Genomic DNA, 13,173 nt, shown 5'->3' with positions numbered 1-13,173 from the left:
GGGTACAGCCCTAGTATGTATAAATAAATAATAGTGACAGTGACGTGAGCAATTATGTGGAGATGTGACATGGAACACGGATGTAAAGAGAATGTTGTGTTCATTCTCAGATATGCCAGAAAACACCCCAGATGCTTCGCTGTCGTTTCCTGAATGATAACAGGTTCGCTTACGGTTGTGACCAGGGCTGCAGTCGAATAGTCCAAAAATCAGCTCCTAAGTTCTAACCCTATCGTCTATTCCTTGATCTCTGAGTGAAACGTCACGGGTTAAGGGATAGTGGATAGGAGAATTCAAAAGGACTTAGGAGAAGAGACTGCGGTACTTTAGAGAATCCGACTGCACCTTCTCTATCCGACGTTATGATGCGCCAGCGGACGTCATTTTGTGCGTCTGCTGCTGTGGGGAAACTATGGAACTACAGTTTTCTATACAACAGACTACATGGATGTTTAATACAGAAACGAGGGACTACTGTAACTCATCTAGAGACTCTGCACCGTGCTCTGATGCTGTTGCTTATGCTTATGAACGTTGGACAGAGAACATATTCTTCATGACCAAAGTTGGAATTGAAATAAAAAAGGAAACGTATGCTCGTCACCCTCTCCCTCCGGTCCACATTAATACAAATGATCCCAATACGTATGATTGTATGAAAATATCTTAAAATAAATACAAATGTATTTATTATAAACGTTTCAGTAAAAACTAACGTTCATATTTCAAAACAAGCACTTTGGCAAGTACCACATACGTTTTAAAATGCTTAATAAGCACCGTAACTTTCATGATATAATTTCTCCTCAAAATTGTTTGTTTCCGTGAACGGCCGACTGTTGTGTGACGGCAAATGCTGCGGCTGCAAGGCATTTTCTTCCTCTCCTTCGGTGAGGGGAGGTCCAGAGGTTCCTAAGCTAAAGGAAGATTATAAAGGAAGTTTGAACTGCCTGGTCTTTTTAATGTTTAATGTCAACCATTTGTGCAGATAGCATGAAGTAGAAAAGATCGCGGATGCTAATGTAGCGTTAGCGTTAGCATTTCTCCCCCGGGCTTAAATGGTGTATTATAGAATGATCACACCGGTGTGACAGTACTCTTCAAGGGTTCACGAAATATGACTACTACTCTTACTGTTTAACATTTTGGGTTACTTAATGTTACTTCATGTTAAGGCTAATGAAAATGACAAGGCTAAGGCTGTAATGCTAACTAACGTGCTTGCTACTAGCTAGGAGCTAAACTGATCCAGTCACTCCTGGTCCTTTCATCAGACGGGAAGCGAAAGAAGCGAGCAAGACCCATTGCTGGTATGATACAACTGATACTAAGCACACAAGCATCTTGTTAAAGTTATCTTATCTATCTCTTATATTTAGCGACATCAGTTATGACGTTCACTTACAATTACACTTCAATTACTCTGGGATTTGTAGTCTTTCTAGTTGCGTATTTTCATAGTCTTATATTTCAACAGTTTTACGAAAACTGTGACTTTTTTGACATGGAAATGATTTTTTAGATTGACAAACATCATATGTGTAATTCGTGGCACAATTCAAACGGGATCGAAAGATACGTTTTCTCTCTCCATTGACTTCAATACATAATTTTTCTAAATAAGGTCCCATGGACCGGAAGTAAATGTGCCTGACTTCGCCACTCTATACCCTAGTCAGCGCCCCTAGTTACACCAATCAGCGTGCGATTACCGTACAGCCAATCACAATGCGTGACGTAAGTGGTAAGCGACGGACCCCGAACACATATGGTACTGACAACGGCCATGGGTGATACAACAACCTGTGATTTTGTGTATTTTTGTAAACTTGTTGGGCAGCTATCCATATGATCAGTGGCGACTGGTCAATAGGGGCAGCCCCACCTAGTGTCAGCAGAAAGTATTAAAAATAATGATTACAAAAAAATGCAAAAAAATAAATATATATATTATAAGATCATGTTTAATCATCTGATTCGTCTGTACATTGCTGTTTTAGTCTGTGTTCTTCTAATTAGCGTCTACAGTGTGTGTCTATTGAGCTGTTTAGAGCCATGTGGGACAAAACCCGATCATGCCCCTCCCTCTCACTGTCTAAGTGAACGGTGACTGTAAAAACTATACTGCACATGCTCAGAGTATTGTCCTATTTAATGTGTGTGGCAAAAAAAATAATGACCATGGGGCACTGAGCTGCCATCCCCACCATACGTCATCTCACATAATTCAGAGCTGATTGGCTGTAAGTACGTGTGCCGCGAAAAGTGTGGTGTGTGAAGAGGAGGAGAGAGACGCGTCTAAAACCAGGAAGTAAGCTGCGCATGGGTTCCCTCCACAAAAAAGCAATGAGATTTCTCCATAGGATTTTAGAAAATAGCTCCAAATAAGATCTGTGGGAAACGTACCTGTTAGATAAATGCACGTTTTGTTCAGCCGGATAATATCCACATGTCTACCCTACTTTTATCATTTTCGAATCATAAATCTATCGATTAGATTTATGATAGACTTTTGAAACTACAAGAAGATAAGGAGGACTTTTACAAAAAAGTAATAGCGATTTTTGTCCAGAAGGATAGGCAAATGGACTTCATCTTCAAGTCAAGGTAAGACCACCATTTTATTGAAAATGGGATCTTACTAAGAGAGAACAATTCAATATTTAAATGATCAAATTACATTTTGTGGGTATTCTTTTGTTGAACTGTCTGTTTAAAATTAATTGAAGCATCAGAAAAAAAACTTTTGAAAATAATATTATATTTTGAATTAGGTCAAAATATAATATTTGTAAACCTGAAGAGTCAGTGCCAGTGCCTCACCAGCCATGAACCTCTCTGCAGAAGCTTATAGACATCTACGTCTTTTGTGACCCACCACTTTTGTACATATAAAAACGCTACTGCATATGATATGAAAATAAGTAAATCAATCAATTGTATTATACGTTACATGAAGACGTGTATACTTCCCCTGTTTAATATTATGTTTCATGATGCTATGTACATGACTCTTGATTAGTTACATCTAGTTCAGGGGTAGCCAACACGGTGCCCGCAGGGCATGTTCTAAAAATATCTTGCCAAGCAAATCCAAAATGTATAAAATACACAAAACAAAAAAGGAAATGTAATTAAAAGAATCAACCCTACAGTATGCATAAACGAAACCTATATCATAGCGAACTCTATCTACTTACTACAACTCTATATCTATCTAACACCCCTCCTCCCCCCACCATGAATATCGACCAATCACATTCTTGATTTGATTTGCGGGACCAGCGTTGCAGTCGGGAAGAAAAGCAATGTGGCACCTCCCTGCTGATTTCCCTTCTGGCAGAATCTACACAACACATCAGCCCCATTGAACAGCCTATCAAGCCAGCCTATACAGCACATGAGGGGCAGAGTTTTACTCTGTGTGTTGCAACTTGCTTATATATTTATTGCACTTGACGCACACACACGCATGGCGTAATTTCCACCTGGAACAGGGCGGACATGTCCCTCGCTCTTTTCGAAATCCCGTTTGTCTTCCCCCACTTTACAAATATTTTTTTTTTTAACGCAAGCCGTCATCGCCACGGAGGAGCACACAGCCTCTGTGAGCGACGGAGACAGAGGGAGGGAGAGAGAGAGCAAGCGATAGAGGTAGGGAGGGAGGGAGAGAGAGAGCTAGGGAGAGAGGTAGGAAGGGAGCGAGCGAGACAGAGAGAAAGCTAGGGAGAGCACACCTTTATCTATTTAATATAGATAAAGTAAGAAATCATTCCAATGTGTACTATAGGACAGTAAAAAAAACAAAAAACAGTTTTAAAAGGGGTAGTGACTAGTAAAATATGCATAAATAGAAAGAAAGAATGCTAACTAGGTAACATAAGATAAGAATAAACCAGTTTAAATGATTTGTTATTGGTTGTGATCATATTCTAAAGAAGTTTGGATTATTGAAAAGTATAAAGCTCTCTTTCATATGAGTGTTGAGAGCTGTATCCATACTGTACATTCATTTTGTGCTCAAAGTGCACCAGATGATGCATTTCACTTCAACATTTTAAAAAACATCTTCCCGGGGGAGCATGCCCCTGGACCCCGCTAGAGGAGGTGAGGTCCACCCCCAAATAAAGCAGGTTAAAGTAAATTGCATACATGTTCTTTTAGTAAACACTGAAAACGGGTCCCACAGACCCAACAGCACACAAAGGTTAAAGGTCAGCATATAATAATGTTAAAATGTGCTAAATATATACACTGCAAAAAAAAAAAAAAAAGAGGAGTAAAAGTAGCCCCTGACTTGTTTTATTTTTTGAAAGTAGCCCTCACCCTAAAAAAGGTTGGTGACCCCTGAACTAGTTATTTTTAAATCAGTGTACAAAATCTCACACCCAAGGTAACAAGCTCTAATAGATTTTGGTTTGACTCGCTCCTTAATGATTTGAATTTAGCAAATACAGGAAGAGTAGTAGAACCTTTATTTAGCCAGGAAAATCAATTAAGAACAATTTCTTATTTTCATTGATGACCTGACAGGAGGCAAAAGGCTTCCTGAGGGGATGGGGGTTGGGAGGAAGAAAATAAAAAGACAGACTCCGAGCAAAAAAACAACATTTTTTTTTCAAATCCTCCCAAATAAAAAATGAATGTGGCCCTAATCCTCTTCCGTACTACAGAACCCAGGAGACAACACCATGACACAAAACTGCTACCAGTGGCATTTTTCAGGATAATTCACGTTAAACTAATCACTTTAATGTACTGTAACACAGTACATTAAAGTTTGATTTGTGAGGAACTGTGGTAAAACGTACTGCCCCATCTATCTCTACTGAAGCTGGAAATCTCCCACGTTTCCCAGAAAGTCTTCCCACAGCCCCCAGAGAGCAGCGCGACCTTGCCACATCTAACTCTGGGTCTGAGTGTAGGTGGAGAGAGCCATGGCTCTGTGGAGGTTGGGAGTCAGAGTGCTGTTTCCCAGATGTCTTTGAGCTATGTTGCATCATGGTTTGTTGAAGCTACTGTTTGTTGGTCGGGACATTGGAGAAGACTGTGCTTTTCTTTTATGGTGGATTTCTCTCTGGGTTTTTTTGACACTATAAAAAGTGCTTCATAAAACAAAGACTGCTCAGATTTTGGAGGGACTGACACCAACTGACCGGTTTCAGTTGTAGTTCCAGTTTAAAGTTAAGGCAGAAATCAGAAGGATTTGTTTGTTGCGGTTTGTAAATACAAGGTTTAGAAGTTATCTCCTCGATTTTACACGTCTTACCACATTCTGAAACCTCCCATCATACTCATTTTGTAATAAAAAAAAGATATTACATTACATTACATTTAGCTGACGCTTTTATCCAAGCGACTTACAATAAGTGCATTCGACCAGGAAGATACAAACTTGAAGAAAACAGAATCATATGATCAGGGGTGCACATCACTTGTTTGCCCTGGTTCTCAAAGGGGGCACCAGGAGATGTTGCTTGGTGGCTCATCCTTAAAATGAAATAAACCGTAACTTTTGAGGGGGGGTCTTGACTTTATGTGCCAGACACACGGCACTGAACACGTGCAGAGGTGAACACAGAACACACATGCAGAGGTGAACAGAACACACATGCAGAGGTGAACACAAGACAACATTAGCACGACCAGTAATCCTACAGCTGTCTTCACTTCCCTCCTGACTGTTCTCCTGACTGCTCTCCTCACTGTCTTCCTCTCTGTCAGACATGCTAGCTGGTGATGTAGGCCTACTTCTCCTCTCTGGTTGAGTCTGCGATTAGCTGCTTGCATCCACAAGTCAACAGCTGGGTTTGGGTCCAAAGTCTCTGTTGTCATCTTAGACAAGTGGATGTAATGAAATAAGTATGTGAACATAACCAATAACCTACTATAGCTAATAACAAATGAAATGTAACTTATTTTATTTGTGTTGTTCATTCATATCTTATTTACCTTAACATTATTTATTTATGCATCTTTTCTTTATCTCTCCAGTTTTAAAGGATATTTGTGGTTGCTGTCCTCTAGTATGCATTGGAATGATTTCACACCTGTTTATCCCAATAATTATAAAGGAGTGCCTTGGAAATATGTGTTTACATAAATTGTGACCAAACTGTTTGAACTTAGACTAAAGTGAACTATCTAAACACTCAGAGTCCTTTACCTCACTGAGCTGTAGTCATCAGCCTCTCAGTCTGACTGGAGAGGACTCTCCTCCACATCATTGTAGAAACATCTTCTTCTTAGCTAGCACCAGATCTAATAACGACAGCCCTAACAACCCTCCCTCTCTCCCGCGCTCACTCGCATTTTGGCTGTGTGCTGCGGGCGCCAGATAAGGCCAACATCCCCCATTTTCATCACTTACAGCGCCCATCGTACAGGGCAAATGAAACGTGTAACCGGGGTGAAAAGGGTGTTACATTTACTTAATTATGAATATTGTTACATCAAGAAAAAAAAAAAATGTCCCCTCCCAGAGCTTGCCTAGAGCGCCTCCACAGATCTGGCGCCCTAGGCGAACATCTATAACGCCAGTGCTACGGGCCGGCCCTCAGTTAATATGCAACTCGCAAATATCTTTCTCTCTCTCTCTCTTCTCTCCTCTCTTCTATCTCCTCTCTTCTCCCTTCTCTCTCTCTCTCTCTTTTTTGGAAAAATATGAGAATGAAGAAAGGTAATTGAAGATGAGAAATGATTGTATATGTATGTATAAATGTAAATGTATGTAGGAATAACTTGCATAATGATTTAAAGGACAATCATTGATCAAGTAAGGGGTGGGAATTAATAAGCATTTGCTTCCTCCTACTCCCTTTCGGACACATATGATTTATTATTAATATGAAAAGACATTTTTTTTTGTTTTGTTGAATATACAAATTATTACCATGAATGTGGATAAATACTGTATAATAACAATACGGTATTCTGTTTTTCACATTTGTTGTTTGTTATTTTTTTAATCTGTTCAAAATAAAGACTGAAAGAAAGAATGTTGGTGCGCAAATGCGCCCTTTTTCAAATGACCCGCTGTGTATGTGCAGCCCTGCATATAAGTACATCAGGATTCATAGAGCCAAAACGTTTCAAGTGCTACTCAACTGGCTTTAGATAAGCCAGTCCTTTATTAGTATATAAGTGCTTTGTTAGCAATTCTTTGTTAGTAGTTCTATCGCTCGATAGAATATCCCATTATATTTTTGTTTTGAGGGACTTTGTCCTCCATTTTCTATGTCTTTATATATATTTAGACCCCAAACACAGCTATCAGCACTGCACTCTGGAATGACTTGGGTGGGATCAATGGGGCTTGGCACATGACTGTTTGAAAGCTGAGTTTTGGTACGTATAATCAAGTAAAATAACATTTGCAAGTTGTGCAAATGTATAAGAAACTTTTCTTATTAAAGTACGAGAGAGAACATTTAAGCAAATATGAATCTTTATGGCCACATAAGAAAATCCATATAAGCCAAACATTCAACTCATTTGGTGCACTTTCATAACTTGACAGCATTTGGTTAGAAAAAGCAAACGTTTAATGGCTCTCGGTGTCTTCTGATTGGCTCCACGAGCAGTCACTCCTCTCTGTTGCTCAGACACAAACGTGTTACTTGGGATGTGAATCTTTTGGTACTTCCCGATTTGATTCTAGTGTCAGAGGACAATTCCAAAATGTGTTAATTTTTAAACAATTCCTGATTGGAAATCAATTTGCAAATCATTACATAGAGATACTAATTTCAGGATCGACTCCAGTCCAGTGTGCTAATAATTGATCGAGCTAATGATTGATTGTCGGTGAGTGAATGAAACGAAATGCTCCAGACTGCAACATATTTCAGTCATTTTATTGTATTACTAGACTCTCCATGGGAGCCTGCCTGCAGACCTCCACTCTCAGGACAGTTCCGGTGCAGGCTGCGCTCTCAGGACAGTTCCGGTGCAGGCTGCGCTCTCAGGACAGTTCCGGTGCAGGCTGCGCTCTCAGGACAGTTCCGGTGCAGGCTGCGCTCTCAGGACAGTTCCGGTGCAGACCTCCACTCTCAGGACACCTCCACTGTCAGTACAGGAAGTGACGATTCTGACGAACACGTTTTTTTCCCGCCCACCGAAGGACTCGTTTGATGGAATATTTCAAATCACAATGGAGACTCATCACGGAGGTGATGAGTCCGCCCACCGTGCACTTTGGGTCGGCCTTGGTCAAGCCCTTTTGACCCCCAGCCTGGTTCTCGTAAAAGTTGAAAAGTTTTCGCTCAAATGACACCATGGAGGAATGTAACGGGAGTTGACAGGGGACTCTGCCCGCCTCACGAGTGCCTATTTTCGGGGACTTTTTTTCACTTTTATTATTTATTTATTTTTGGCTATTTCACCCGGTTCCTTCTACCGGGGACACTGCCCGGTCTCGGGTGTCCCCCCACGGCCTGTGTCCAGCCGTTTCTCCCCCCCCACTCATCCATATATTAACGGATGTTGGCAATTTTTGTTGCATTTTTTTCCTCTCCTCTCTCTGATCAAATGGCAAACACGATCCACCATTGGAGGGCCTCCGCTTATATCAAAAAATTAATATAAGCCTAACGTGCAACTCCTATGTTCTAAGATGTAAAATCATTGGGTTTTTTCAATGGAGTCTGGCGGCTTTTACAAGATCAAAGATAACAGCATCAGTTCCCAGGTGGAAAGGGCTGCCTGACAGCAAATCTAAATATAGTGTATGCTTAGACTGATATTGATTTTTTTTAGGCATACTTTTTTAGGTGCCAAAAACATGTTTAGCTGCGGCCCCCATGGACATTTGTTTCTCTAATCTTGTATCCACTGTAGATAGCTCACCGACTACAGCTTAGTGCCTCATTCAACCCCTCTTCAAACAACCCAAACTATCTTTTTCAAAAAGCACCACACACTGATGAAGTCATAACAAATAATAATCTCACCCAAATCACACTAGTGCTAGTTATCCACCTCTACTCTAAGAAAACAAAAGCATTTTACTCTAGGCCTATCAGGTAAAGTAGTAAAGCTCTGCCAGAGCTGGTGTTATGGCTGCTGGATTTGGCAGTTGGGAAGTACCTTGATGTATCTGTCATGAGGGACGTATTGCAGGATGATGGGCTCCATGGTTAGGACGTTGGCAAACTGCACCTCAGGGATGTACAGCGCACACACAACGTGGGCCCAGCCTGGTGAGAGATCAGATGAAGGACATATTAATGTTCCTTATGGATTAAGAGAACATCTGCAGCTTTTATTCTATAGAGTGGAGCAGGCGTCCTAAAATCCTGGAAATGAGTTATCATTTTGTATACCACTTCCGGTTCCCTTTTTTTAAATGTCTGTGGTTAGTTGCCTGAAATAATTAGAGATTTTCATATTTTGTTCTACGACATAAAATGTGTCAGTATTAACCCCACTGGTGAACGTCTGAAGCATCTATGTGTCATAAAAACAGCGGTTGCTAACAGGCGGCTAAATGAAACTTCACGTCAAACATTAGCCGCCTTTAGCTTAGTGCAGCCGCGTGACAGTGATGTAGTTGGAATATGTCTTAACCTTAGCTTTTTTATTTCAGGCACGCGCATTTAAGCTTAAAAAAATCAATAAAGTGCTGTTAATATGTGGAGAGTATCCTGCTGGACCAAACCTGTTCATACATGTGTTTGCAACAGATCATATTTTCCGCAACATTCCAAAATCCAATGGAAAAATCCACATTGCTTTTTGTCCTCGTGCCCTTGCGATGCTGACTTCCAGGTCGGCCTACACAGATACATCCTCACTGCACCGCTCTATTTAAGGCGGGAAGGTGGTCCTGCAGCTGTCTTGTCTAAACGCCGTGTAACGTGGGAAAGGAGAGTGAGATTTACCTCCGCTGTCCGTCCTCTTGAGGGCTCCATTTTTGTGGGGACACAGCTCACACCTCTGTGCAGGAGAGAGCACAACTTACTGTGAGTGTGGCGTTAGAACCACAGGTGAAGAGGATGGGATGGATGTGAGTTTGTGTTGGTTGTTCGTTGGCACACTCACCACGCGCGCCGCTCTCTCCTGTGACTCACACTTCCGACAGAACCACGGACCGGTGGGAACCTGGACAATGCCATAACATGCTGGGGTGGACACACACACACACACACACACACACACACACACACACACACACACACACACACACACACACACACACACACACACACACACACCACACACACACACACACACACACACACACACCACACACCCACACACACACCACACACACCAAAAGAGAACAGGTTAATGATACTATTATTAATACAGTCCTCAGCTATTTTTTTACACATACATGATTTTACCAGATATAACATATACTTAGTTAGTTTAGTTTATTTTTTTTCGAGCGTGTAAAACCAAAGAAAATACAAATGAAACAAAGATGATACAGACATGATACAGTACTATACAAATGAATGCAATAACAAAACAAAATATTTAATTAATAATTGAATAATATGTTGTATCATTGTCTGATATCAATAAACAACAAAGCTTTAGCGAATTACACGTCCGAAAGGGGTCGGAAGAAGTTTACACTTATTTAATCCGACCCCTTCTCACATTTTTTTCTTTCTTTTTACATCTTAATATATGTTAACATAAACATACAATATCAATGTATACTTTAACCTTGACTAATTTATATAATCTTTCATATAATATATACAGGCAAGTTAGGAGAATGGTCTCTCTATATATATATATATATATATATATATATATACACAAATTCATAGAAACACAAATTCATAAATTGAATACAAAACAAGAATATAAACAGTTATGGCTTAGCAGTGTCCTCCCTGTACCTGTACGTGAGCATTGTGTCTTTATACGTCTTTTTAAATAGTTTGATGTGTGGACATCCCTTCAGCTCCTCACTCACATCGTTCCAGATCTTCACCCACAAACACAAACACTTCTCTTTGTTGAGCGCACCCTAACATTGGTGAATATAAATGAACCACGTAAATAATAATTCCCTTGTCTTTCATTAACAATATCTGAATATTCAGGTCATTTGAACGTGTTTTGCCTTCAACATGATTTGTGCAATTTGGAATTCAACAAGATCTGACAGTTTTAATAATTGTAGCTCTAAGAATAATGGGTTTGTATGATCCCTATAGCCTACATTTGTAATAAGTCTAATAAGCTCTTTTTGTAGAACAAATAGGGATGTGTTGTAGTTTTATAATTACTGCCCCAAACCTCTGCACAGTAACTTAAATAAGGTAACACCAATGAACAGTAAAGATGAAGAGGGAATTTTGATCAAGAATCTGTTTTGCCTTGTTTAATATTGCAATACTTCTTGAGACTTGGATGAATATGTTTTATGTGGTTTCCAGCTCAGTTTCTCATCAATTGTGATTCCAAGGAATTTATGTTCTTTAACTCTCTCAATGAAAATCCCATCTATCTTAATGGATGCCAGCGTATTGCTATTTCCAAATATGATTAATGTTGTTTTATTCATGTTTAATGATAACTTATTACTGTTTAGCCATAACTTTAGTTTGCACATTTCAGCTGTGATCTCTTCCAATAGTAGCTGTACATTGTCCTACTTCCATACTACTGATTTATTTCTTGTTTCATGAGTCTGTGTTTACAATTTTCTACAATTTATACTATAAATGTAAAGTGTCTTTGAGTACAACTAAAAGCCCTTTTTAAATTAAATGTATTATTAATTATTAGTATAACAAAAAAGATGTCTCATATTGTGTTGTCCTGTCAGTAAGTGCTGTTGTCATCTTTGTCTGATAAAATATCTACTTACAATGTATTATCAATATTAATACAATTAACAATATAGCATTATAATATACGGATAATTCCTACTTTTACGTTATCTTCACCATTTTCTACACCTTTTCTTTGGGTACCATGTTGTCATCTTGTTTAGATAATATAATATATGTAAATTGCAGTACATTAACAAAATAAAGACAGCTCACAGCTCAACCTTCTGTGTACAACTCTTAATAACCTTTATTGACTACATGGCACTTCGCTGACTTTACGGAACAAAGTCGTCTCTACCTGGGAAGATGAAGCTGCAGATGAGGGCAGAGTGAAGCAGCCTCTCAGAGTTCCTCTGTGCTCAGAGAGGAGATGCTGGAAGTTAACTGCTGCTCTTGTTGTCTTTGAAAAACAAAGCGAGTGGACACAACAAGGTAACATGATGTCTAAACTGGCGGGCCTTGCCGGCTGTTTTGTCGCAACAACAAAAAGCCTCTCGCTGTGTGTCGTGAAGGCAACCGGGCCAGACAGCCACGCACACACGCGCACGGACCTGAAGTGGCATCAAGGCGCCATCCAGGCTCGTGTCACTGCCTGGCCCTGTGTGTTTCATCATGTGTTCCGAGAGGAAACAACAAACAGCACGCCTACCTACCCCTCCCACACTCACAAACACGCACGTAGACAGCGGCGGACCTGAAACACACCGACCTACCAGCACCTCTGGCCGGCTCCAGCCGCCGGGTAATTACACGCTAACAGCGGCTAACGTTACCTTGGTGAACGGCGACGCTGCAGCCGTGTCCATCACAGTAAACCAGGGGGTTCTCAGCCCAGCCTCGCTCGTCTGAACACACGCAGCAACCTCCAACCATTTCCCGCATGCTGCTCCCATACGAAGAAATGTATTTCCCCTCCCGGTAACGGCTCAGACCTCGCCCAGGCCTGTCAAGTGGTCCTCCCGCACTTTATCGCCGTGCCGGGCATAGTCGTGGGCTGCTTTCGTTGCGCACTTTTAGCGCAGCGGAGAGGCGAAATCTCGGCGTGGGGTTAGTGGTGCTGCTGCTACGTTTTTTCCGTGATGTCCTCCCCGTCCCCATAGAACCGATGCAGTGCGCATGCTCAGATCTGCTCCTGTGGTTCGGAATAAGTCACAGCAAAGGTAGCAAGTTATTGTTATTACGAACACGAACCTGTTTTTCAATTCATGTTTTAAGACTCTAACGGTATGTTTTGAATTGTAATCTATGTGACAATGTATCTTAAAGCCACTCATTTGTGAAATGGTTTCATGAATTAGATTAGTAAAACATGTGGATCCATCAGTCAAAACCGCTGGTTGAACTCTTGCTTCTCCATCACTTCTGTTTCAACAGC

At 40.6% G+C, this 13,173-nt stretch overlaps 1 protein-coding gene across 1 annotated transcript in view; it reads right to left on the bottom strand.

Moving 5' to 3' along the window:
- The window catches only part of LOC117455754 (protein AF-17-like), a 46,526-nt gene extending 33,604 nt beyond the window's left edge, over window positions 1–12,922 (bottom strand). The window contains exons 1-4 of the mRNA XM_034095309.2: window positions 12,572–12,922; window positions 10,042–10,121; window positions 9,882–9,936; window positions 9,088–9,197 (exon numbers count right to left, since the gene is read on the bottom strand). Coding sequence (XP_033951200.1) covers window positions 9,088–9,197; window positions 9,882–9,936; window positions 10,042–10,121; window positions 12,572–12,680 — 354 coding nt within the window. The 5' untranslated portion in view covers window positions 12,681–12,922. The remainder of the gene's footprint in view (window positions 1–9,087; window positions 9,198–9,881; window positions 9,937–10,041; window positions 10,122–12,571) is intronic.
- Between the last annotated feature and the right edge of the window lie 251 nt (window positions 12,923–13,173).

The sequence above is a fragment of the Pseudochaenichthys georgianus genome, chromosome 1 (assembly GCF_902827115.2).
Source record: "Pseudochaenichthys georgianus chromosome 1, fPseGeo1.2, whole genome shotgun sequence".
In the NCBI taxonomy this organism is placed as follows: domain Eukaryota; kingdom Metazoa; phylum Chordata; class Actinopteri; order Perciformes; family Channichthyidae; genus Pseudochaenichthys; species Pseudochaenichthys georgianus.
The sequence above is the reverse complement of the archived record's forward strand: the minus strand, read 5'-3'. Positions and strand labels throughout refer to the sequence as shown.